The sequence below is a fragment of the Poromitra crassiceps genome (genome assembly GCF_964638095.1).
Source record: "Poromitra crassiceps genome assembly, chromosome: 4".
Lineage (NCBI taxonomy): Eukaryota > Metazoa > Chordata > Actinopteri > Beryciformes > Melamphaidae > Poromitra > Poromitra crassiceps.
Window position 1 is genome coordinate 41,061,635 of NC_139626.1, and position 27,210 is coordinate 41,088,844.

General features: G+C 44.4%; 2 protein-coding genes across 3 annotated transcripts; one reads left to right on the top strand and one right to left on the bottom strand.

The window, feature by feature from the left end:
- Positions 1 to 736: 736 nt before the first annotated feature.
- LOC310775499 (thioredoxin-like) lies at positions 737 to 7,873 on the bottom strand. Its single transcript, XM_083635659.1, has 5 exons — positions 7,748 to 7,873; positions 5,680 to 5,784; positions 1,504 to 1,563; positions 1,279 to 1,344; positions 737 to 1,163 (listed from the first exon to the last, which is right to left on the bottom strand). Exons 1-5 carry the CDS (start codon positions 7,769 to 7,771, stop codon positions 1,101 to 1,103), a joined length of 318 nt encoding a protein of 105 aa, XP_083491785.1. The 5' UTR covers positions 7,772 to 7,873; the 3' UTR covers positions 737 to 1,100.
- Positions 7,874 to 16,224: 8,351 nt separating this feature from the next.
- fbxo10 (F-box protein 10) lies at positions 16,225 to 27,000 on the top strand. Of its 2 annotated transcripts, none has more exons than XM_083635650.1 (11): positions 16,225 to 16,354; positions 17,189 to 17,843; positions 18,030 to 18,860; positions 19,029 to 19,178; positions 20,986 to 21,122; positions 22,630 to 22,700; positions 23,233 to 23,385; positions 23,651 to 24,010; positions 24,152 to 24,462; positions 26,012 to 26,199; positions 26,818 to 27,000. In XM_083635650.1, the coding sequence occupies exons 2-11, from the start codon at positions 17,259 to 17,261 to the stop codon at positions 26,990 to 26,992; spliced, it is 2,961 nt and encodes a 986-aa protein (XP_083491776.1). In that variant the 5' UTR covers positions 16,225 to 16,354; positions 17,189 to 17,258; the 3' UTR covers positions 26,993 to 27,000. The 2 variants fall into 2 exon arrangements, with proteins under 2 accessions (XP_083491776.1, XP_083491777.1); XM_083635651.1 differs by having other exon boundaries at positions 24,155 to 24,462.
- Positions 27,001 to 27,210: the final 210 nt, after the last annotated feature.

Below are 27,210 nucleotides of genomic sequence, written 5' to 3' on the forward strand. Positions count from 1 at the left end.
CAAAACTCATAAAGTGGTTATTGTATGTGAATGAAGATAATCTTGCTAAACATAGCTGTTTCATAGACTTTTGTTAACAGACCTTATTTCATACATTTAACAGAAATCACCAGTCTAAAATCCAATTGCCTTTTCCCCTTGCGCACCAGCATGGCGGCGATTTGCTACTTCCGGACTCATTCCTGCAGTGCTCTATTTAACCCTGTTGTCCTCGCTGCTGGCCTGACATCGCAACACCAATTCGCAAATGCATCCAACAGGCTCAAGCAAATAAAACATGAGCTCGCAGATTAATCAGGTTCCCAGGTTATCGCTCTGCCCAACACTTGACTGATCCTGATCCTCTTTGTGCAACCGCCGCCTAAGGACTTCAGGGGCCTGGGCCCAGTTGCACAAAGCACCTTAGGTTAAGATTTCCCTTAGGGTCCGAGTTAAGGTGTCCCTATAATAGAATCGGCTGCACGAAACACCCTTAAATCTTGTGCTTATGTTTTCCTTAATACGTTTAACCTCATGGAGAAGATTTAAGGGTGTTTTGTGCAGCCGATTCTATTTTATGGACACCTTAACTGCTTTGTGCAACTGGGCCCTGATCTAGTAGCCTCAGAGCTTAGTTTGTTCTCTACCTCAACAGTATATAGCCTATATGACCTTGTAATGGTTTCTTGATGCTTCAGCTGGGTAACCTCAATATTGTTTATTAATAATACAAACGAATGCCACAAATCACAAAATCAACCAGGTTGTAGTTTTTATATCATGCCAGTGTTCTTAACAATATCTGCAGATGCCATGACTAAGGGAGTTTATGTGGAGGATATGGGGGAGGTAGAAGAGAGAGGAAGCGGATGAAAGGCATAGTGGTATTGATTAGTATCCAACCTGCCAAGATATTAAGATATGACCTCGGGTAAGTGTGTAACATATAGTGTAACATATCTATAGTGGTGAAACCCTTTAAAGAGCCAGAAACGGATGTGGATGAAGATGGAAGGCATTCTGGTGTTTGGTCCATTAAGCATTTGAGAGGAATGTGGAGGTGTAGGGTGGCGATATAGAGGAATGAGGTTGATCAAGTGTAGGTGCCCATTCAACGCAGATCATTTGAGTTTCTTCAGCGTCTCCTCTAGCTTGCTCTCACTTGCTCCAGAGAATTTCTCCAGCTGTAAGGAAGAAGATTTGTCAGTTTGTTTTTGTAGAACCAAAGCAGCTTTCAGAAACAAGCTGGAATAGAACTGGGTCTTAATGGGCTTGATGAGGCCAAAAAAAAGCTCCTACCATCTTTCCGTTCTTGTAGAATTGAAACGTTGGCATGCTCTTGACGTCGCAGTCACCAGCCACATCCTGGTCAACACATTAACACACAGGTTACTCGTTATACACAGCTAACAAGGTCTCACATCTAGCATCTGTTGTGTGTATCAAGTCTATGCGATGCATACACGGTCAAATGTACACAGGGTGTAGAAGCAATGCTATGGTTGCTAAATGTGCATCACTCACCGTGGCATCATCCACATCAACCTTTAGGAAAACACAGTCAAGGTGTTCCTCTGACAGCGCCTGGGGAGGGAGGAAGCAAGGGATCCATTAAATAAGAATTATACAAGAGGTACTTCTGACCAAGCAATCCGATTGGTCAACTAGACATTTAGAATGTGCTCAAACCAGCATGACCGCACAGCTGGCCGACGCGCTCCAATGAAAAATGCCTCATCACTAAAAATATTAACCCACCATTTGGCACAAAAGGAATCGTTCCCTTGTTAATTTTGGAGGATGAGAAGAAGTCTAGGATGTTTCCAGGACTATCTGACTGTTGAATAATCGCAATATTACTGCAGGGTGTGCAATTATTGGCATACTACTAGGAATCCAGTAAATAGAAAAACATTTGATTGATAACGTAGAGGAGACGGAGAGAGGATGTTGTAGTTTGACGACAGGCAAGTAGGGAAATTATTTGGCTAGAAGTGCTGGCCGTCCACTAAACTGTCGGAGCAGTAGGTACCAAAGCATGTCTGTCTTCATGTGAGATGATGTGTCCGCGTGAATACGATTTACTGACTTCCAAATGCAGAGTGCTATACCTTACTAAATCAACAGAATTAACAAAAGCTATTCAAGTGCCCCATCAGTAATCCAAGGAAGGATAGAATAGTTGACGTTGATGTAATGTTAATGTAATATAACGCCGGATAGATTGAATGTCACCTATACGGTTTTACACTGTCAAGATCATGTGCATGAGAGCCCTATTTGCACATGTCAATTTCACCAAGGGAAGGCCTTAAAAAGGTCCAAGGTAATATAAGTCACATTACGCAATCTCATGCTACTGTTGAACTAGAAATAACTGCCTTGTGGTCGTATGCTTTCACAAACAAGTCAAGTTGCCGTTTACATTCCATGTCTGTCCACTCCAGACTCACAAATATGTAGTGACAACTTTGAAGGAATTTAATAAAAAACGTATCTCGTTTTTTTATTATTATTTTTTTGTGTGTGAAATGGAAGTTATCACTATATTGACATGTATGATGATTCCAGTGAGTAATTTCCAGTGAATAAGTGATGTGTCCTCTGCCCTTCACTAACAGAATTTTGGGCCAAAATATTTGACTGGTACCTCAAGGCCTACAAAATAACCCTGCAGCCGGAAGCAGAACTCGCCATCTTCGGCTGCTCGGAGTCCTCTCTGAACTTCCCTACAGCTGTGCAGCAGTCTCTGACACAGGGGACAATTGTTGCCAAAAAACTTATTTTGAAGGAATGGAAGTCCTCCTCTTCACCTTCTTTCCAATTGTGGTTGGCGGACATGACCTCTGTTATAAGGATGGAGAGACTTAGGTTCCTGAGGACCAATTCACTTCATAAGTTTTCAACCATTTGGGACCCGTTCCTAGCCTACCTTGATGAGGTTAGAGGTGACGGATGACTCGCCTGACTGGTCTCTCATGGACCCTTGCACGGGATCTCAGGCACATTTCTCATAAGCACATTATGCGGCTGGTAGCTATGTACCTTATGTTTTTTGTTTTGTTGGTTTGTTTTTGTGTGTGTACTGTATATGTGTGTGTCTGAGCATGTTTCTTTGTCTTGTTATTGTTATGAAAAATCTAAAATAAAATATGAAAAAAAAAAAAGTGATGTGTCCTGGGACACATAGAAAAATGTATTTACTAAAGGGGGGGGGGGGAGTAGTATGTTTATAAAGGTTTACTAAAAAAAATGTGATATGTTCCATGTAGCCTACAATTTTAAATGCCTTGGTGAAAGTTGCTGAGCATTACTTTAAGATAAAGACATTCATTCTGATCTTAAGGTTCTATATTTCAGCAGTGATTCAAGTGAAATTGCTAGATTTGTAATAAAATGAATGCGTTTTACAATTGTTTACTTGCATAGTAGTTACGGCCATATTCTGCATCATCATGGCGGTATCGGGACAATGTTTGTGCCAAAAAAGCGCATTTCACTCTTTAACCCATTGATACCTGATGCAGCATTTGTGTGTGTATCCCTTTAAGAGCGCGAACCGCGTTAATGCGGTTCACGGTCTTAAAGGGATACACACTAAGGCTAAGTATGTGGTAACGGCAGCTGATCCAAGTTTGGTCAAAATTTGTTGTTCAAGTTCGAGTTCAGCTTTATTGTCATTTAAGCAATACACAAGGCACATCAGAAACGAAATGACGATTGCAACTAGCCCACAAATGGTGCAAATTCAAGAGAAGTACTGACAACCGACAATAACGGTAGTAAGTTAAAAAATAAAGTGATTTTAAGGAGATTATTGCAGATGCTAAAGAGGTTTTAAAACAGCATAGATAAATAAAATAGCCTACTCTAATTAAAAAACTAAATTAAAAAACAAACATTAAAAAGTACCAACGATGGTAGAGAAGGTCATATAAAAAGTCTCCTGTAAAATCCAGCACTTCGGGCCTTTTGGCTCCAAGCCCTCGATGTTGTAAATATACTGGCTGACGGATCCTGGCCTACACATGAGCTAACAACATACCTGTGGCAGAGCGGATCCTGGCCTACACATGAGCTAACAACATACCTGTGGCAGAGCTTATATTTGAACCAGGTGAGCAACAAACAAGAAAGAACCCGCATCAAATCGTTTTTTCCAACCACACATTTGTTGCTCATTATCTTTTATTACCGTTTGTTGATTTAATACAGAGATAGTCCATTATAGAGATAGTCCATTATAGAGATAAGTCACTGCAAGCTCTGCCAATTCTAACAAACGGTAGCAGCAGACTGCAGGTCTCCTAAATGGGCGTGGTCAACTCCTCCCTGAAGTGTTGAGAGGACTAGAGCCTGGTAGTCTCGCAGTGCCAGCCTGGTGATGCAGGGTTAGTGCTGCTGACCTAGCGAGCTAACTTGAACTAGAGATCGTGAGGTCCCAAACTCCACACAAATAAAACACAAAGCTGCCCGTTGTTAGCTCAATATAGTTGAAACTAAGATATTCCATTAAAAAAGTATTTTTCCCAGCCACAGATTTACTACAGGCCCGCTGTATTCAATAATATGATCCGATTGTTTTCCCCCTCCAAATTATTATTAATGCCATTAAATAGGAATAGGTCTCTTTATCAAAAATAATAATAATAAAAATGACATCCAATTAACAGATTATGGCGATTTGATCATCAGTTGCCAATCTCTAATGACCACGATTGGACGATATGAAAATAGGGACAATTGAGCAGCCCTAATTGGAAGTCTCGTATGGCGTTTGACTGGCTTAATTTGAAGTGAGCATAGACAGCCGGAACATGCGTGTTTATGCAAAGTTACCCAAATTATAACTGTCAGTGCAAGTTTGAATACCGCCCTCTGGTTGGCAACAGACTTAAGCCCAATGTATACTTTAAGTCTCTTGACACTTTTGAAACCGTCGCCGACAGAAATGTGGTCTTTGTCGACACTTTTGTGTCGCCAAGAAGTGTCTCCTGTCAAGTGAAATTTCTAGTGTCGTTGACTACGTCACATGGTGTTGCGCAAGTGTGACTGGCTATCACTGGGCTAGATAGAAGTTAGGCACGCGCGCTTGACTATCTTGTTTTGGTTTTCGCTGTACTGAAATCGATTGAAATTAATATGAAAACGTGTCCCCACTATTTTTTACTCGGCCTGTCCTGGATACATGAGCGTGAAAATCACAAAGAACACTGTGACCAACTGCCCAAACAGAGAGGTGGTGAGTTGTGTGTCGTTATGCTGCGGTCGGACGTTGCATCAGGTTGCAGCCAGGAGGAACACCGCTGTTTACGTCCGATGTGGTTAACCATAAATGCAACATCATGGGCGACACTTTATTTTTTGTCTGCGACCATGTGTTGAGCGACACTTTCCAATAAGTATAAATGAGGCTTTACTCCCAGTGACCAGTTCCATTGGGGGGGGGAGTTTTTGTTCCACAACAGAGTATATGAGTTGCACCTTGGCACCTGGTGAAGTTTATCACTGAGACAATAGTACTGATCAACAACCCTATCAAGCATCTGGCTGCAGATGTATTATTGGTCATTTTGAAATATGCGGCAGTAAACAGCTCACTTATTGGCCGTCCTAGACTTGGTGAGAGCACGGGGTACAGTAAGCAGCTCACTTATTGGCCGTCCTAGACTTGGTGAGAGCACGGGGTAGAAAACTTACTTTGAATTTAGGGGCAATCCTTTGGCAGGGCCCGCACCAGGTAGCTGTAAAGTCCACCACCACCAGCTTGTCTCCTGCATCTGCCAGAGCCTTATGCCATTCCGCCTATGGAGGAGAAATTTAAAATAAAACAATGTGGCGGCCGTTAGATGCCCAGCTTTAACCAAAGACCATGTGTAACCAGCAAATGTTTAGTATTTTTATTTGAGTCATTTATCAAGTAAAAATACAGTTATTATTATACATACGTTTCCACAGGATCTGTCATTTTGACGCTTCCCATTCATTTACTATGTAAGCAGCCATGCAATGCATTCTGGCCGCGGCGCGTTTTGAGAGATGGGGGTGTCACATTGGACGCTCCACATTTGCATCACTCTTGAAGTCTAGGCTACTTTATGTTAATCAGGGGTTCCCAGCTGACTCTGTGCCTCTGGAAACTCCATACAAACTTTTAAAAGTCCCATTTTGCCCCGCCTCTCCCCCTTCTCTCTGATACAATTTTGAAGAGTCTCGCTGTATTCACCTTATGCAGCCCCGCCCACTTGACCCATTGTATCACGACTTCCTGTTCAAAACGCCCCGGCTGTTTTACCTGCTCAAACTACTGACTCACCTGGTCAAACCTAGTCTGACTCACATTATGAGTCAGACTAGGTTTATGAGTCACAGGAAGTGTAAATACAATCGGAACTTCCTTGTATTTACACTTCCTGTTACAGGCAATGTACACCAGATGCGTTACCGCAGCGTTGCGGATGTGGCAAAACTGCCAGATCGACTCTCGCCCATGTTAATTGATGGGCGATACACATGCGGTACGGAAAAATTACGCACCTGACCTGTTCTATTTTTGTCGGATCCCGCATACATCTGACAGATTACATGAGTGTGGGTCTGTTCGCAGCCGTACCGCATCGGTTCCGGAGGCGGTGTACATTAGCCCTTTAGTCTCTCAAGCCGGATGGTCTCTTCTACATAAGGTGAATAGGTCTAGGCGGAGGTGTGCTGCAGTTTGATTGGCTGTCTTTCCGTTTTTGATTTGTCTTGCCCTGTCGTCGACTCACAACGCAGTGTCGCCATGTATCCCAGCATGCTTTGTCGCCAGTCAGATGTGTATAGTGGGAATGCAAAGTTTGTATGCGAGTTTTGGGAGTTTTCAGAGGCGGTGAGTCATGCTGCATGCCCCTACTGACTTTATGCAAAACAGGGGCTGTATCTAAATTCATAGTTCTGAGTTTAAAATCAGGATTCTGAGATTGAGATCAAAATCAGAATCCTGTGATTAAAGTCAGAATTCTGAGATTAAAGTCAGAATTCTGAGATTAAAGTCAGAATATAGACATAATTCTGAGTCTTGAGATCTCCAATCATTTTTTTCCCACATGTGGCCACATCTTTCGTAAGAATGCATTGCACAGCCGCTTGTATAGTAAATTAATGGGTAGTACTGATCCTGTGTAAACGTAACGTTAGCATGACATTGCAAAATTTGTTGCGCAAAGCTTCCAGGAAATATTGACAAAATACCTACAAAACGCGATTAGTTTCCAGTCAAACCAGTTTGCATGTAAAAGGTTTGCCTGTAAAAGGTTTGCCTATCACACCTCGGTCGTTTGCTTTGTTCCGATTCAGGGGCTTAACCGAGACCACCCTTTCTTGGCGATCTCGGTCCGCTTGTTTTGTCCCGCATCCGAGTGCGATTGCGGTGTTCACCAAACGAACCGCACCAAGGGGGGAAACACTCCCTGTTTCGGAACAACTGCTCCCAACGAGATAGGGGTGAATACACCCTGCTAAAAGACGACATTGTCCGAAACAATTAACATCACATGACCTGAAATCATCATGTGCTTTAACACTACACGTTACAATTACCGACGTTATAAAACGTTGCCTTTCATAGCAGCAAGAGAGCTAACGTTAGCCATCAGCATCGAAAGCTTTTGAAAAAGTAGAATTACTCCTGAATGGAAACCTCCCCGTGCAGACAGGGCGACTTGCAGCCTTGGAAATTAACGAACGCTGTCTTGTTATCAAGGATGTATGTTATTAAATAAATGCTTACCAAGTCTGCAATAGTAATGTACATGTTGTCTTTCTTTTTCTACAGCGAGGTGGAGCGGCGGTCTGACTGTGCAGTTCTGGAATGGGATGTCCCGATGCTTCAGGCGACAGCCGCAGCGCGCTGTTTTAAAGGGTTTCTGGTCACGTGACGGGCTGTCACCGGCAGGGGCGGGGTGTGCTTTGCGTAATGTGATGATGTTGTAGCCATATCTATGGTTGTAGCTGCCCAATAGACTGTATAATAAATAGAGCTGCCCAGGTAAAGTGTGCTGAATGAATCCACTCATGATCATCAATCGGTCCATTTATCTATTTATAAAATGTTGGCCATTTGAAGCCAGATTTAGAGGAATATCTCATTTAAAATTAATATTATTATGTCATTTTTCAGTTTAAGTTCAAACTGAATGTTAAACATCAATATTTTGCTTATTTTCTCATTAGGGTAAATACTGTATACAGTATGTAGTGATAAACATTCGGCAGCGATCAAAGGTCCCCAGCTAAAACAATTCAGGGGCGACCTAAGGTCTGAATAGATCTGCAATGAATGATTCAATCAGTCTGCCCAGATAAAGTGTGCTGAATCCACTCATAATTGATTGATTTATCTATCAATCGGTCGATTTAGCTCTTTCTAAAATGTTGGCCATTTTAAGCGAGATTTAGAGGAATATCTAATTTTAAATTAACATTAGGATTAGACTGTTGTGATGTCATTATTCCGTTTTAACCATCAATATTTTTATCCTTTACTCATTAGGGTAAATACTGTATATTTATTTAGAGATTTTGGTCATTGTGCTTTTATGATTATTAGCTTAGTCACTCACTTCTACACTAGCTTCTGCTGCCACTTTTCTTGAAATAGCTCAATCTTGCTTCACCCAAAAAGACTATATCCACAATGCAAATTACTTTAAAGAACTGCATCTTGACCTGGAGACATCAAATGGAATTCAGTGTTTTGCTAGCTACAGTATAACATCTTAACATGTGATAGTGGTGCCGGTGGTAAAAACTAACAGCTCACTGCCATAACAGCTCTGGCTAACACTACAATGCTTTAGCTGCATGGTAGGTAGGTGCAAGTAGCCAACTAACTTTCTATGCAAAGCTAACTATGCCTATAATAACTAACATTTAATTTTCACAAGGGGATTGATGCTCGACTACTACCTGACCGCCATGAATTTTTCTTTTCTTTTCTTTTTTATCAGTTTCAATCGGCATGACGCTTCTGGTGGTGGTAAAAACTAACAGCTCACTGCCATAACAGCTCTGGCTAACATTACAATGCTAGCTGCATGATAGGTACAAGTAGCCAACTAACTTGCTATGCAAACTATGCCTATATCTAACAGCATTTAATTTCCACATGTTTGAAAAGGGGACTGATGCTCTACTAATAATGACCGCCATGAATTTTGAGTTTTTTTCCTATTTTCTTCACCCAAAAAATCTGAGGGTGCAACTGCCCCCCCTCAGTTTAAATGGACACAACGCTTCTGGATAGTCTACACGGGGATGTATTATCGATCGGGCCTACCGGGCTCAGGCCCAGGGGCCCAAGAGCCCAGGGGGCCCATAACCCAGAGCCTCTTCACAGGGCCAACCTGTCTCTTGCCCAGGCCTGGGACAAACTGATCCCTCATCAGTGATATGCTATTCAAAATAGTTGTCCAAGTCTAGATGAGAATAAAAACCCACCTATCTTGTCTCCGTATCTCTCTTCCACTCTTTTCCTCGTTACCTCTCTCGTGATTAAGGTCCTAAATTCCCACATTGCCCTGCCGTAAATTACCCATGTTTAATACATTTATGAAACCTGTGGTGCAAAATAAAAGGTGAGAGGAGGTAGGAAGGAGAGGGTGGATCTGGACGCCCGATCTCCGAGGCTCACCAGATTCTCTACCGTCTGCTGTCGCCTAACCACGCGACGACGAGGAGAGAGAATGGAGCGTCAAGAGGGAATGGAGACTGCGCTCGGGAGGACCATTTTCTCTTTCTTATTTCTCTTCTGCTTTGTGGAGATGTCCACCCTTGCCCAGGTCCAGTAAACATTGCTCAGCCAATTACTGACCCTACAATCAACAACATCCCTCTTCATCCTGGTCATCTTATGGACGTATGTTAATCCAAGGGCTTACACATTCTTCATTTAAATGTGAGAAGCCTACTTCATAAAATTCATCAAATCCGGCATCTTATACAAGGTAGTAAAGCAGGTATAGTTTGCATATCGGCGTCATGGCTGGACGCCTCAATAACGGATGTTGAGATAGAAATTGAGAATTACACTGTGAGTAGGAAAGACCGTAATAGGAGGGGGGAGGGGTCTGTATTTATATTAGGTCAAATATTGTTTTTAATGTAAGATTGGATCTCAGTGATGATCACAGAAGCAGTCTGGGCTAACATCCTACTTCCTAAGAGTAAACCAATCCTAGTGGGATTATGCTACAGACCGCCAAATCAAAGTGATTTTTACAATAAGTTAGAAGAGCTATGTTCCAAACATAGAGATTTTTTGTCTGAGGAAGTGATATTAATGGGTGATTTTAACACCGACATTTCAAACCTTGACCATTCCATGTACAGGGCCTTCCTACACCTTTGCACCAACTACAACTTTAAACAACTAATAAATAAACCCACTCGGATAACAAGTTCTTCACAGACCACAATCGATTTAGTTTTAGTATCTGATAAGTCTAAAATCTCAAATAGTGGGGTAATAGACTATGGACTAAGCGACCACTCAATCACATTCTGCACTCGCAAGGTGCAGAGGTCAGTCCTTGGTTATCACAACACTACCAAGATAAGGTCCCTGAAGCACTACAACAGTGAAGTGCTGAAAGGTAGGCTACTGTGCATGGACTGGTCACCTGTTTTTAGTTGCGTGTCTGTGGATAAAGCTTGGGAGCATTTTAAATCCTTGTTTCTAGCAGCCATAAACGAAATTGCACCAGAAAAAACTATAAGATGTAAAGTCAGATCGAAGCCTTGGATGAACTCAGAAATCCTCAAGGCTATCAAGGTCAGAAATGACACATTCACCATTTTTAGTAGATACAGGAATGAGCAAGTCTATAATGAGTTTAAAAAACTCAGAAATGAGGTAACTAGTCTGATAAATAAAGCCAAGGCTGAGTATTTCAATAATAAAATTACAGAAAATAAGTCAAATCCACAACAGCTGTGGAAGTGCCTGAAACAGACAGGATATAGAAACAGGCTTATAACAAAAGCAAAAAACATGAGTCTAGACATAGGAGGCACGCTAGTAACAGGTAATTTCAATGTAGCAAATAGTCTAAATACGTTTTTCTGTTAGGGTTTGGTATGGTTAGATGGTGTGATGTGTGGACCCAAATGCAAAGAGAGAGGCAGCAGGCAAGGCAGACCAGGCAGCCAAGGATTTGAGGAGCAAATAAAGTCTTTACTGAATGATTCAAAAATACAAAATAACAAAACGCACTAGCCCGAGGCTAGGCTATACTCAGGAACAGGATATCAGAACAGACAGAACACAGGACAGGGTTGCTAGTAAATACCATACCGAGGAACAGAGAGACAATGAACCGACAAACACCACACACAGACTCAGACAATATATAGACAGCTAACTAATCACACATGAGGGACAGCTGGGGAGGCAGGAACACAGGGCAAAACGGGAGAACTGATTGGTGGGGAGAACTCAGGTAATAGGGCAGACTAACGAGACATAGGCAACAGGTGGGAGGAATTAAGGCAGACTAACAAGGGAACATGAACAGGTGGGGAGAAGACAGACTACACAAGGAATAAACAGAACTCATCTCCATTGTAAACATAAAGTCCACTGAATTTAGCTCCTCAGTAAATAGTCACTCAGCAGGCAGAGCAGGCCACACCGTGGCCTGAGCATGACATTTTCAGTACTATAGCAAACACACTAGTTCATAATCTGCCCACTCCAACAGACACGTATGGTGAAAGTCATAATCCATGGGCCAGAGCTCAAAATTTCACTTGTCGGTACCACTCAAGGTGGCAAAACTTCCTTATAATTTTTGATAAGACACATGTCTGTAGATGATATTTTGGTATGATAGCCATTCCTGAGTGGTAGCTGTGACACAGTTACCAGCTCGTGAAGTTAACCACCCCTAAAGTAAATTGCATTTTAGACGCTGGTGCATATCCTGGTTTAGGCTAATGGTCAGGACATTTTTCACTCTTTTGTACGATTGTTTTTGGTCCTATTTCAAAGGGAACCTTCTTAGCTTTCATTTAAGGCCAGTTGTGAATTTTTCTGACAAATATAAAGGTGACTTGAGCTCTTCAAACCGTCAATGGCACACATTTTTGCACAATTTTCGCCTAAATTGTATCATTTCTTTTAGCCCTGTGGCATCAAGCCACATCAGAGACACAAAACACAAAAACTGGAATGCTCACAGTCACAGCACTTGGAGGGGAGTGATTGGGATGGCTTCCGTGATCTGAACCTGAGTGTTCTGTTATTGGACTTCTGTGCTTTAGACATGGATTGGCCATAACAAACACCATGGTCAAGCATAAGGATGCTCATAGGTCTATGGTTATTGATTGATTGATTGATTGATTGATTGATTGATTGATTGATTGATTGATTGATTGACTGATTTATTTTATGGATATAGCAGAACAAAATCCAATCCTTCTTTCCAACATGGTCCCTGGTCTTATAAAAACAGGACATACGGTAACACATATTAACATCAAATAAACCAAATAGAACAATCAACAAAAACACACAAGTTAAATAACCATGACAACAGAAGGCTCGCACATTACTCTAGTTTACTCAGCAATAATTTTTTCAGGTTTTTAAAACCATTTAGAGAATATGCAGATTTAATTCCATTCGGGATGTTGTTCCACTCCTCTCCACCAGTATAGAGGAATGTACTTCTCCCAACATCATATGCCCAGGTGGATTATGACATGATGGGCCCCTGGGCATGGTCACATAAAGAGCCCCCCTCACAGCACACATACCGGTATGCAGAAGCCCTCAACCCTACTAAGGCAACAGGACAGGATAAAATCCCTGCCAGATTCCTGCAGGATGCAGCCGAGGCTCTATCTCCCTGCTTAACCTTTATAATAAACATGTCCATCAGCCAAGGACATTTCCCAAATGATCTTAAGGTAGCTAGAGTTATTCCTCTCTATAAAAAAGGAAATAAATTGGACCCGGGTAACTATTGTCCGGTCTCGATCCTAAGCACAGTGTCCAAAATGTTGGATATTCAAATCAATTAATATATTTTAAATAACAACCTCTTGTACGATTTTGAGTCTGGGTTTAGGACATCTCACTCCACAGACACCATGTCTACTCTATCTGACAGATCTAATTAGAACAGAGGTTGACAATGGTAAATATTGTGGAATGGTCCTACTAGATTTACAGAAAGCATTTGACACTGTGAACCACAGAATACTCTTGTTCAAAATGAAGGCCATGGGATTTGGCAGTACAACACTGAAATGGGTAAGATCATATCTGGGTGGCCGTAAGCAAATGGTCGAAGTGAATGGCACTATGTCCACTTCATTACAGCCAACATGTGGGGTCCCTCAAGGGATCATTTTAGGTCCTCTTTTATTTTTATTATGTTAATGAAGTCAGCTTGTGACTGTCATTTGTTTCTGTTTGCTGACAATGCTGCCCTCCTTGTCTCTCATCAAGACAAGGAAACGGTTGAGAGAACCCTCAGCCAGGAGCTCTTAAAGAATAGCTCCTGGTTGGTGGACAACAGACTATCCCTTCATCTAGGGAAAACCAAGGCGATAGTCTTTGGCTCCAACATCAGACTGAGAAGGTCCCCTGGGTTCAGTGTAATGGTGGGTGACGTGGAGGTCGCAGCCAAGGAGGAGGTCACCTACTTGGGCTGTGTTTTAGACAGCAAATTAACAGGAGAGAGCATGGCTCTAAAAGTAGTCTCCAGGGTAAACCAGAGAGTTAAATTTCTCACTAGAATTGCATCATTCATAAATACTACAGCATTAAAAATTCTAGCTGGAGCCCTGGTACAATGTAATTTTGATTATGCCTGCTCCTCCTGGTACACCAGCACCACCATGACACTGAAAAAAAGATTGCAGACAGCGCAAAACAAATTAGTCAGGCTCGTTCTTCAACTGCATCCCAGGACTCACCTGCTACAGTCTCATTTTGACAGCCTCAAATGGCTCAGAGTAGAGGAGAGGGTAAAGCAGATTAAACGTTGCATTGTGCACAGGATAGTAAATAATGTAGTGCCAAGGTACCGCTTAAATTATTTTAGAAAAGCCAGGGACATGCACGGCCATGCCACGAGGGGGAGTTCCACCGACTTTGTCCCAGTCAGGTGTAAAAGGTGTATAGGGCAGAGCTCTTTCCTTTACACAGCAGCCGTGCTGTGGAACAGCCTGCCCACAACCATTAAGACTAGTTTATCGATGCCGTCTTTTAAAGCCTCTGTAAAGAGCTGGATCAGGAGCAGCCGATCCTGGGTTTAACATATTTTATTGACTGTTTTCATTAGGCCTTTTATATTGTTTTCACTATTGTGTATTATGTGCAATATGTTTTTATGTTTTTATGTTTTTAGTTTTCCCCTTGCTTCTTGTGTATTATGTTTTTAGTGGGTTAGGGTTTTATGTGTATTATGTTTTTAGTCTCCCCCTGTGTTTCTCCATCCCCTGCGTGGTGGACACACCCACGCACCCCCCATAGTCTTGACACGTGCACTTTAAAACATGCACTTATATTCTTACGCTCTTACACACACGCATACATTCATTCACCAGTTCATATCTCACACTGACACCTCAAGGACCGTAATGGAAATAAGCTCCCAGCTTTATTGCGTTTTTATCCTTTTGGTAATGGTGTGTCTGTGTATGTACTGTACTGTATATATATGTCATCACTATCAATAAAGATGTCAATCAATCAATCAGTCGGGGATTCCAGAAAGCTCTCAGCTACTCAGCAAGCGCCAGGATTGGCCAATGTCAACTTCAGTCTCCAGAACGATCCAATCAAATCACCCCGCATGTTCTTGCGGTCCCGCCTTACAGTAGTGTTTCAACTGACTCTATCAGAATGACATGCCAGTCGGAGTCGGACTTATAGTATTATTATTATTATTATATTATCATACTTGGAAACCGTTTTATAAAAGCAATATAGCACTCGAGCTGCGTGTGTTGTGGAATATATCCCCCTGCTCAGCAGTTATCCCACTCGGCCTGCGGCCTCGTGGGATAACAGCTGATCAGGGGGATATATTCTTCACAACACACTGGCTCTCATGCTATATTGCTTAAATGTAAAATGTGTCCCAAACCCAGCCCAAAGTCCATGCACGGCCTCAAGTCCACTGGTCCGACACAGTCCAGTTTCCCACTCCAGTTCGCCGGTTTCCTTAGGTAGGGGGACCAAAAGAGTCAACCACCAATGCCCCCAGACCACTCAGTCCCAGAGTCAAATGTAAAACTACCAAGGCACATAGGATAGGGATACAACTTAAATGCAAACTTGTTCAAACTTGTTATGCCACAGCACACTGTCACTGCACAGTGCACACGTTATATGCAATTAAGACCCCATAGGTATTAAGCTTAAGTATTCAAAATCACTGCACTCGGTTTAGGATTAGGGATTAGGGAGTATTACCTGTCCTGGCTGGGACAGGTAATTCCCATTCCAGAGGGTACAGAATGTGGAACCAATAATATGGTTTTGGGAACTTTTATTCCCACCTAAAGCTTTAGGCTTCGTGTTTGTATGGCGACCTCACCTAACAAATACTATAGTGAGACATCTGATTTCCCCTTGTCGAGACGGCAATCACATGTGCCATAAGGGCTTTCTTCTCTGGTGTTGTAGAACTCAGGGTCAGGGGTCCCGAATAGGCTTGTGACTTTAGCATGATGCTGACGAGGCGAGGATCTATTCGCACATAGGATAAGCAATAACCACGCCCTGTGGCGCCGGGATTGGCCAGGAGCATTGAAGCTTGGGACTAATACTTGGGACTAAAGCACCTGGGTTTTTTTTTATCTTTTAAAATAAAGATGTTTAAAAAACTATTGCTTGTTTACATTTTCAGTGCTGTACCTTTTCTCAATGTCCGTTCTCAATGTCCGCTCTCGAAATCGCTGTCCGTTCTCAAGAGCTAGCCTATTCAGTTGGTTCATGAAATCGCTGTGCTGCGTGCCCTCCAGTGTTTGTGGTGTGGGAGATTCCAGCTGTCAAAAGAAGAAGACAAAAGATCCTGGCCAATCCCGGCGCCACAGGGCGTGGTTATTGCTTATCCTATGTGCGAATAGAAATCACGCAGCGAGGAGAGCGTCAGCACAGCACACGCCCACTTTAGCGAACCGGAAGGTGGAGCAGTTTTTTGCTGGTTATCTTTGGTCCATGGATTTGCCGTAAAGTGTGAGGAAATGTCTCTGAATTCCTCTTCTATGGCGATGCGTTGTTATCGACTCTGAAAGCATAAACAAGTCGCAATCGTCGACATGTAGCCGCTCTGAATAACAAACAAACATGTGTTGATTTCCAGCCAGCTGGTAAAAGGTAAGACATCAAAGTACCGACGTACGTTATCCGCTGCTTTTGCTGCGTGGTGTTTACGCCCGATAACGACCATTAATCTCGCAACAGCCACATTGCACACGGAGGTATTACTTTTATTGTTATACATTATGAAGGGTAATGTTGAGGCGCTACAAAGCTTCAAACGTGTAGTAGCTCATTCTGGTGATTTTCCCCAGGTAAAACATCAGAAGGTAAAGTCATCTTTCTCATCGCGTAGTCGTTATCTATTTGTGTAAGTTAGTTGGGTCATCCTGTGCGTGTTTATCTCTGTTGTCTTTGTACAGTCGTTCCTTTATCGCAAAAATAACTGGGATGTGGAGGCTAAATGACATCACATCCGTTTTGTTAGCGTTCCATTTGCAGAAAACTTGAGCTGGGAAGTTCACTGTTCATTGGTCAGATCCAGTCGCTAGCCAGGCTAGCCATTGTTAGCCATTGTTAGCAATAAATTTGACAACATGGCATTTCGCGGCAATTTGCGCATACAAACACTGCAGCCTCATGTCCACACAGATAGATGTTAGGCAGTGCTGTGTGTACAGCTGATTTAATGAGACACAAACAAAACAGAAGTGCTAAACAACATTACTACGATTATACTACTACTGTTGTTGCGCGGCGCAGCCATCTTGGATTTTTGAGGTTGGGGCTGCTGAGACTCCTACGAGTTTGGAATGGGACATACCAGCTCTGATGACGTCACCGCCCAGCTCATGACCTTTGAAGTCGTAAGATTACCAGTCCCCAGTTATAAAGGAATGCACGATAACGGTTAATGCTAGCGGTTTCCTGTTGTTTCCTCCTTGTCTCCAGGTGCCCCTCCCCCCATCCTCCTCCCCGGCTGGCAGCCGATGAGGTGAGGTGAGGCGGTGTCTCTGCTGCCATGGAGGTGTGCAGCCTCCCTGTGGAGCTGTGGAGGGTTATCCTGGCCTACCTGCCCCTCCCCGACCTGGGCCGTTGCTGCCTGGTGTGCCGTGCTTGGAGAGAGCTCATCCTCTCCCTAGACAACACCCGCTGGAGACAGCTGTGCCTGGGCTGCCCGGAGTGCAGACACCCCAACTGGCCCAGTCGACCCCACCTGGAGCCCCCGTCCTGGAGGGAGGCGCTGAAGCAGCATGCCCTGGCCACCCGCACCTGGGCCCAGAACGGGCCAGAGCTCCAGTCCTCTGCCTGCCTCCACTTTTTCAGGCGTAGGAAAGACCGCAGGGTTTGGCATGTGGGGTCTGGGTGTGACTTTGAGACCTTGCGGGGGGCCCTCGGTGTGGCGGGGCCGTACGACCGCGTGGTTCTGCACCCGGGGGTGTATGAGGAGCAGGCTGAAGTGGCGCTGAAGGTGCCCGTGGAGCTGGTCGGGCTGGGCCAGCTGGGTGAGGTGTCCCTGCTGGTGTGTGTGGAGCAGCAGTGCCCTACTGCCAGGCTGTGTAATCTGGTGTTCATGCCAGCCTGGTTCTCCACTGTGGTCTACAAGGTGAGAGGGAGTATAACTGCCATGATTAATTCTGTGGATAGATCATCCTGATGGAATTACTGAACTAGTCTGCTTACTATTATATTGTACAATATCCTATTTCCTCTCTCATATTTATCTCTTTCTGGTTTTTCTGTGTCTGTCTGGCTGTCTGACTACCCCCACGTTTCTCTCCTCTTGCTCTAGACATCATGGGGCCATGTCCAGCTGGATAACTGTAACTTTGAGGGCTCTCAGCTGCAAGTCCGAGGCCCAGGAACCTGCCAGGCTCGCTTCTGCTCCTTCTCACAGGGCAGCTCTGCTCACTTATTGGGCGTTGCCCTCAGTTTATTTGACAGCTGTGACTTCTCAGGAAGTGACACCGCCTCTGTGACCGTCGAAGGCCACCCGGTGTCAGAACGGAATTGGGCTTGCAAACACCTGGCCGCCCTGGCCAGGCCGTTCCTGTCCTGGGGCTCGTCTGGGAATAGCAGCCCGTCCAGAGGCCCTCCGGGCGGCTCCGCCGCTGCGCCCCAACCTCCGCGCACTAACGTCACAGTGGAGGACGTGGGCAAGGAAGACTGGCAGAGGATGACTGGGGTGGACGACGCGGTGTGTCGGGGCACGGTGATCGAAGACGGCTGGAGCGACGGCGAGCACGGCGAGGGAGAGGAGGAGAACCAAGAGGGAGATAAAAACAGCAACATCACCCACCCGCTTGCCACGGGTTACAAACTCCCCTGTGACCACCACGGCCTGTCCCACTTGCTCAAGGCCCGGCCGGACGGCTCTCTGCCGCCCGCCTCCTCCCCGGACCCCCCCTCCGTGACCCCGGAACCCCTCTCCCTTCAGCAGGAGCTGCGGCGGGACCCGGAGGCTTCGCTTCTGGCTACGGCCGTCCAGGGCTGCATCCTCAGGCGCTGCCTCTTCCGGGAGGGGAAGGGTGGCGTGCATTTGTGTAATCACGGATGGGCTCGGCTGGAGGCGAACGTGTTCCGTGGGCTGAACTATGCTGTCCGTTGTATCCAGAATGCCACAGTAAAGAGGATCTTAACTTTTTCCAATCAGTTCAGAGTTATTTAATGTCAGTAACAGGAAGTAGCCAAGACCAAAAGTAATTATTAAGCAGGAATCACTTTTTTTTTCTCTCTCTCTCTCTCTCTCTCTCTCTCTCTCTCTCTGTCTCTCTCTCTCTCACCCCTTCAGATAGTGATGTTGCAGAACGAGGTGAGCGAGTGCCGTGCGTCGGGCGTGTTCCTGCGTCTCTCCGCACAAGGTCTCATTGCAGAAAACAACATCCACTCCAATGGGGAGGCAGGGCTGGACATCCGTAAAGGGGCTAACCCCACCATCTTGGTAACTGCCATTTTACCATCTCATAATGTGCATGTTATTAGCCCGGTCGCTCAGTTTATTATCTACATCCCAAACGCACACTGCACCATAGCACAATGTACCCAGTTTCCTATTCATGCACACTTGCTACTAGGGATGTTCATTTTGAACAATTTCCATAATCGAAATTCGGGAAAATTAACGACCAATTATCGATTATCGATATTTACTCTGGTCTGGTAATAACGTTGCGCGTTCTCGGCCAGCTATAATGGGAGATGCCACTGTGTAGTAAGAATATCAGACACTAGCGCTGTGGCCAGGTAAACAAACATGTCAGGTTACATGATGTAAGGCAATCGGCGTCTTCCAGCTTAGCTGACAGCAGAGTCAAACCCACGGTAACGTTGACAACCACAGTCAGTTTTGTTGGCACAAAGGCCCCCGCCCAGCCAGAAAACTAGAGACTATATGAAGCTCCACCTCACGTTAGTCAGCTGTGCAATGGAGTGGGGCGAGGAGGAACGAATTCCACCCAAACCTAGTCCGCAAAAAAAAAAAAAAAAAAAAAAAAAATCGAAAATAAATAAATAATAACAATCGGAAAAAATCCACAAATTCATTCCTCAACGATCAATTATCGATTATCGATAATTGATGAACATCCCTACTTGCTACTACATTAGATCTAAATAGACAGTAAATGTTGAGTATACAATTGACCTTTTTCACAGCAGACATTTTGTGTCTCAAAGGCAGGGTAACACAGGTGCAAAACGTTAATGAGGGTTTGCAACTTCCAATCCATTCAGGACTATAGGTGTTCCAGTGCTGGGGCCCTCATTAATGTTTTGGTTGCACTTGTGTTTACCCTGCCTTTTAGACACAATATGGCTGCTGTGAAAAAGGCCCATAAGCTGGCTACTGAGTGGAGATATTCATGTACAAAGGTAAGGTACCTTATGTACCACACCCTGATGATGACGCATGGAAGTTACTTCATGTGACTGATTAGTTACAGCAGTTTTGTTTGTTTTGTTTTGTTTTATTTATTTAGCACACACTAAAACAGTGCAAGGAGGGAATGAAGCCCACAGGGCTTGTACGGAGTTCCACCCCTATCAACAATCATAATCATATAAAAAATAATCATATCAAAAAGTTACAAAGGCTAACAGAAAATTAGTCTGTTGACATCCCCAGGCTAACACAATGACTTTTGCAGATAAATAAGGAGACAAGGTACAAAGCAGAGCATTGCAGATGGAGGAATAAGGAGACAATATACACAGATCGGAGAAGGGCAGAAAAAAGAAGGCAAAAGAAAAACAAAGAACGTGACAATGGCAAGGGCAGAGAGGGAGTTGGATTGATGGTTGGATGGTTCATGTATGGATAAGATGCTTTTTAAAGAGTGAGTGAGAAGCTATGGATCGGAGTTGAAGACTTAAGGTCTTTGCACACACAGTCCGATTGTTTTCCTATGCGTGTTTTTTAATCCGTCATCTGAAAACACAGACGGGTCCCAGCTCGCAAAAATCTATTGACTGATGCGAAAAACGCAGAAAATCGAACCTCGTACGAAAACTTAAATTACGGACGTAATTGTCGGACTCGGTGTGTCAATGATGATTGACACAAATGAGGTCGTATTCTTTCTTTTTTTCGTGCGTCAATTTCGGATGAAAATACGGACTTGGTGACGTGCAAAAGCCTTTAATTCACTCCAGAGCAGTAAGTGTATGTCCTAATGGAACTGCTGTTAGCTTTATGGATTATGATTTTTCTACTCCCTTTCTACTCTTAATCCTGTCTGTCTTCCCCACAGTGTAACAGGATACACAGTGGTTTGCGTTCTGGTGTTGTTGTCCTTGGCAACGGAAAGGGTTCCATCCGGAGCAACCAGATCTATAACAACAAGGAGGCGGGTGTCTATATTCTCTTTAGCGGGAATCCTCTGGTCTGGTAGGTGGCACTCCATTCCAGAGTGTTCTGACTTGTATTGGGACTAGGGCTGCAACTAACGATTATTTTCATAATCGATTAATCTGTCGATTATTTTCTCGATTAATCGATTAGTTGTTTGGTCTATAAAATGTCAGAAAATGGTAGCAAATGACGATCAGTGTTTCCCAAAGCCCAAGATGACGCCCTCAAATGTCTTTGAGACATTTGAGAGTGTGTTTTGTCCACAACTCAAAGATAATATCAGTTTACTGTCACACAGGAGTAAAGAAACCAGAAAATATTCACATTTAAGAAGCTCGAATCAGAGAATTTAGACCTTTTCTCTTGTACTCAAAACGATTAATCGATTATCAAAATAGTTGTCGATTAATTTTCTGTCGATCAACTAATCGATTAATCGTTGCAGCTCTAATTGGGACTGCTTGCATTTAATGTTAATTAATGTTTTTATCCCTTGGATAGTCACTGTGTGCGTATATGGAGGTATTTCTTTTTCCAATGTGTGATGGAAATTTCAAACAAATCCGCTTGTTCTCCTAGTACATAAGTCAAAGCTATATTTTTGAAGGCTTAATGTCTGAAGAGTCTAAAAGAGATTCTATTTCATAAAAGGAAGTATTGGCAGTAGTATGAAATAATTATTCATAGCTGCCAACTGTTCATACAACTCCCAAGCCTCTTCTGTTATTCAAATGAAATTCACATGATCTCAAATGGTGCGAGTTTAGATCATTGAAATAACTGCTAGACTAGAAGTACCGTAAATTCCGGACTATAAGCCGCACCTTTTTTCCCCGTTTTTTGGGCTTTTTTGGCCCCTGCGGCTTATATAACGGTGCGGCTTATCTATGGATTTAAAAAAAAAAAATCTCTCTTTTTTAGCACTCTTTCTAACTATAAATCCTATATAACTATAATAAGTTTTAATTTCCTCTCTTGCCCTCTTTTCACCACACTGTATGACACTGTATGACACTGTGTGCACTATAAAAAACAACACAGGTGGTGTTGTGTTATGTTGTTTTGTTGAAATGTTAATAAATGGGAGCTTCCTCAAACAGCCATCTCTTTCCCGACAATCCCCTCTGTGCATGAACCCTTACATATGGTAATTAAATATTAAAACACAAAAAAAAAAAAAACATTAAAACACCCGCGGCTTATAGTCCGGTGCGGCTTATATAAGAAAAAAATAGTCAACTTTGCAGGTGCGGCTTATACACCGGTGCGGCTTATAGTCCGGAATTTACGGTAGTAGAAGTGCGTGCGGAGAGTGCAGACCTCCGCCAAGGCCATTATAGTCCAGTCTGCTATGATATGCACATTTCGCGAGTCGCATCGGATCTGTTCCAAAATGTAATAGGTTCTTCCTTGGCCCGTGTGACGCCCCTTCCACCGAGTTTCACGAAAATCGGCCCAGTAGTTTAATTTCCGTCATCCTACTAACAGACCAATTTGCTCCCTCCCTGTTCTTGAATCAAGTCTTTTTCACTTTCTCTCTCAGTGGGAATCACATCTACCAGGGCCAGGCAGCAGGCATCGCTGTCAATGAGAACGGCAGAGGGATGATCATAGGTGTGTAAGTGGGCGTGTCCCGCCTCATCGCCTGCATAGAGACACTGCATTTTCCCCCCAAGACGGGGGGAAAACAGAAAGCCCCCCTCCAATCCTGGCGTTCTCCTATGTCACGTGCATGGTTGCGTGTTGCACAAAAAGATCGTATATACGGAAGATGAACACTCCAACTTACTTCCTTGACAGCTAGATCCACATTGTTCTTCTCACCAATTCTCAATGGCTTCCTTGTTTTGCTCAGGAGTACAAAAAAACTTTAACTGGCGATTTTTTACATTTGTTGTCTGCGCAGCCCACCACACAACAGCGTTTAGCTATGTTTAATTCAAGGAAAATGACGCTGGTGTGTGACGGAGCCTTTCCCCCGTGATGGGCGTGGCCTATTTCATGCAGTGTCTCTATGCCCAACGTGTGCTTTGTTGTCCCTCGCCACTTTGCCACCTGTTGAATGGTAAAAGCACCACTTGTAGTGATTTTGACGAAGGCTGTATTTATTTATTTTTTTACACCGCAACAACGCATCCTATCCCAGAGAACGTGATCAGAGAGAACCAGTGGGGGGGTGTGGACATCCGTAGAGGAGGTGACCCCGTCCTGAAGAACAACTACATCTGCCATGGCTACTCAGACGGAGTGGTGGTGGGAGAGAGGGGCCGTGGCGTTATCGAGGGAAACCACATCTACTGTGAGTAAGCTCATCCTGTTCATGCTGACATCTTCTGAATTCATCCTTACAAGACCGCTGTGTTTGACCCGCTGATCTCGTCTCCACCAGCCGTAGCAACGTCTTTGTAATTCGTGAAGAGAAGCAATTCAAAAAGGAAGGACAAATCCATTTTGAAAGTTTAATATCATCCATGCCGTTATCTAGTTCTCTCCTCTCTTGGTCTTGGTCTTGTACCTTTAACCTTAACACCGATGTTTCATGTCCTTCCTTCCTCCTTCTTTAGGCAACAAAGGCTGTGGTGTGTGGGTGATGTCTTCCAGCCTCCCACAGCTCCTGGGCAACTACATCACCCACAACTGCATGTATGGGCTGGCCGTGTTCTGCCGGAAGGACCCCGAGAACAGAGAGGGCAGGGAGGGGAACCGGCCGGGCCAGGAAGGGGTTGGCGTAGGGGGGGGGAACGGCGGCGGGGGGGACAGGAGAGGAGGAGAGGGAGGTGGAAGAGGAGGACAGGAGAACTTGAACGAAGAGGGAGAGCTGTTTGCATGGGAGAGCGATCTGGACAGCGAGGACGAGCGCCACTCTGCCCGCCGCGCCATCAGCGTGGCCCTGGTGGAGAGCAACTGCATGAGCTACAATGGAGGTAATGAAGACCCCTCTGCTTGGATTAGGCTTCCGTTTTTGGATCTGACGGGCTGGGTATTGCATAACCTGCCAGATTCAAGTGGTCACTCACTGCCCTTCTTTCACTCTCTCTCTTGTCTTCCACTCCCACTCCCTCCAGCAGTAGGTCTGTATGTGAAGAGCAGCGAGCCACTCAATGTTGTCGCTAACCTCGTGAACAGTAACCGCGGCACTGGCATCGCCGTGCTCCAGAGCAGTCAGCTGACCCGACTGGTCACAAACTGCGTCCTGGACAATAGTCGCGGGGGCGTCACGGTGGAGAAGGACTGCCGCGTGGAGCTCCGTGGGAACGGAGTCTACCAGAACGGGGGTCACGGGGTCAGCTTCTGTGGCGACGGGCAGATTGGGGAGAACGATGTGGTTGGTAACCGCGGATACGGGATTCAGGTTTCTGGCCAGGCTGATATCAAGGTGAGTTGCACTGTGGCGTGAAACACACGAGCAAAAACGTATAGAGGGGCAAAGTGGAACGTCACTTCCTGCTTCAGCAGCACTGTGCCAGAGATTTTCATCCGCCATTTATTTTCCCATAGACATTTCGTAAAATGCTTATAAAATAGTTTTACTTCGTCGAACCAAGCGGTTCAGCGCACGCTATAATCGGGAGAGACCATAGAACATTTCACTCGGACCAAAACTTAAAAAAAACAACATTGAAAAAATATTTTCTTTAAACCCGCATTTTTTTTTTTTACGTTTCGGTACCAGTGAAATGTTATGCGATCTCTCCTGTTTCTAAATATATTTGTACCGTTTGGTTTGAACCAGTAAAACTATTTTTATACGCATTTTACGAAATGTGTTTGCTTCGAAGCATTTGGGTCAGCCCTAATTAGAAGTAAGTTAAACGTACTAATTCTCGGTGCACATTTTCATACGCTTTTGCTGGTGGATCACACTATCTGTGGGAATGTAGTCTCGCTAGCCAGCCTCTCTTCCCTTCCGTCAGAGAGTCTGGCGCCGCAGGTTTCCATTGTGGGATTGCGAAAAAAAATGCTCTGTTTGGGTTAACCAATCATCCTCGTCTTGGGCGGTGCTTAGCGTTAGTGCCCTTGGAAAATAGTTTCGGGGTGGAACTTGTGTCGGCGGAACATTTACACGGGAGGAGGAGAGCTCACAGGCATAAAGTCACTGTTACACGCTGAAGAAGGCCGTTAGGCTGAAACGTCCGTGTGTTGTACCTGGTGAAAAGCTGGAATAAACCTGACGAAAGGACATTTTTGTGTGCTGGCTCTCCTTCTCCTACCACATAAAGTCACTGTTAGACAGCAAATGTTCTAAACATATTCTCTAGATATCTTTACAACCATCCACTGAAAGTGCCGAGCAGGCCTTCTTTATTGCACAATCCAAAATTTCTTCAAAACTTGCCATTTTCAGCGTGTGGCAACGAGTTAGCCTGTAGGTTTCTGCCGTTAGCTTTCTACGCTAGCTAGTTAGCGTTCGGCGGGAGCATTACAGCGACACACATGGGAGCGGAAGCCGCTCTGATTGACATGGTCGGAGCCAATGACAGAGCTTGCAAGCGGGGGAGCGGATATCCTGCTGCCACTGAAACAGCCGCTCGAATGAGAGAGCAGCTTTAGAGCAGGGGAGGGCTTATCCCCGTTGCCTGTTTCCACGGCACCAGACTCTCTGACGGAAGGGAAGAGAGGCTGGCTAGCGAGACTAAGGCTGATGTGACAGCAGGGGCACTATGGATGTGACACTGTTGGTCGGTAGCTCTGTTCACCACTTTATGGTCACTCAAGCGGGAGACCCAAATTCAATTCCCAGCAGTGATGCTTCCATTGATTCCGTGTTCATCAAGTGTGCAATCATTTATCAAACCACTTATAACCAAGTGATGGTCTTAACAGAAGTATGGCTAATGCCCAGGTTAATTCATACATGTACATGTTGTCATGCTCTAATCTTTTACCATTGTATATTTTGTCGTTGTGTCATTGTTATACTTTAGGTACTGCGTAACCGTGTCCAGCCTGCGCTGGGGTGTGGGATCGCCGTGCTAGGGGCAGTAAAGGGCATTGTCCATGACAACCTCCTGTTCCAGGGACACCCTGGAAACAAGAAACCACTGCTGCACATGGACCCTGGCAATGAGAGCTGCGTGTTGCGCAACAACAGCATTCTGAAGCATAGTAACAGGTAGCTAGGCAACCAACAAATGATGCCAGAGCTGTAGAAACCACCAGTGACTCTGGTGTCTGCACTCTGCTTATCTTTTCTTGGGCTATCCATCCATTCCTCTTACCATCTGCAATTTCTTCTCTCACCTATTCGCCCCTGTGCGTGGTTTGTGTATAAAACAATGCTGCCAATTAGGGATGCACGATATATCGGCAATCGGCCGATGTTAGTCATTTTTTAACATATCTGCATCGGTCCGATGTTGCAATGTTAATATCGGTTATCGTTATCGATAACAGACACAGATTTTCACTTTGAGACAACCATTGCGGTAAATCTATGATATATGGGCTTTTCCAAATGTTTTGGAAAGACAGACATTATTTTTCAAATTCAGTGTTTACATGTGTTTTTCAGTATGTACAAAAATTAGGTTATCCTAGAAATATTTATTCGGTTATTTATTCGGTTTATTCGAATATCGGTTATCGGCCATAACAGCAATGTTAATATCGGTTATCTGTATCTGCCAAAATGTTCATATCGGCGCATCCCTACTGCCAATACTGTAGCAGTTCTTAGGTATGGCTTTGTGTCAAAAACAATCTTTTCAACAGTTGTTTCATTTCTTTGTAGCTGTTCATCAGTCCCTCGCTGGCTTCTGGAAAACCCCTCCCCTCGTCCACTCGCCGACCCTCCTTCCTCATCCCGATACCCTTCCCGACTTGCAATCTCCATGACCACCAGGATCAGCGCCACAGTGGAGAGTGGGTGCCATAGCAACGGCAGTATGTTCTGCTCCATCCTGTGAATATTGGCAAGCACTTACTCACCACTATGAACGGTTTTGCCAGCGGGTCAGCAACTGGTCATGTCTGAAATGGTGTATACATGTGGAGAGCTCTTGACCTTTCTCGGAGACTATCCAAAACGACGACACCCTCCTGTTGGAGTGTAGAGACCGCCCCAAGAAGCACCAAGCTGTGACAGCGCATCACCACTAGAGGAGCCATCCATCTCCCAAATTGC

What these genes read in the sequence shown, in the direction of transcription:
- fbxo10 (XM_083635650.1), top strand. Translation starts at nt 17,259, where the DNA reads ATGGAGGTGTGCAGCCTCCCTGTGGAGCTGTGGAGGGTTATCCTGGCC. An exon ending in GTTGTATCCAGAATGCCACA is followed by an intron (nt 18,861 to 19,028) that starts GTAAAGAGGATC and finishes TCACCCCTTCAG; the next exon opens with ATAGTGATGTTGCAGAACGA. An exon ending in AGCGGGAATCCTCTGGTCTG is followed by an intron (nt 21,123 to 22,629) that starts GTAGGTGGCACT and finishes TTTCTCTCTCAG; the next exon opens with TGGGAATCACATCTACCAGG.
- LOC310775499 (XM_083635659.1), bottom strand. Translation starts at nt 7,771, where the DNA reads ATGTACATTACTATTGCAGACTTG. An exon ending in ACATTACTATTGCAGACTTG is followed by an intron (nt 5,785 to 7,747) that starts GTAAGCATTTAT and finishes TCTCCTCCATAG; the next exon opens with GCGGAATGGCATAAGGCTCT. An exon ending in TTGATGTGGATGATGCCACG is followed by an intron (nt 1,345 to 1,503) that starts GTGAGTGATGCA and finishes TGTGTTGACCAG; the next exon opens with GATGTGGCTGGTGACTGCGA.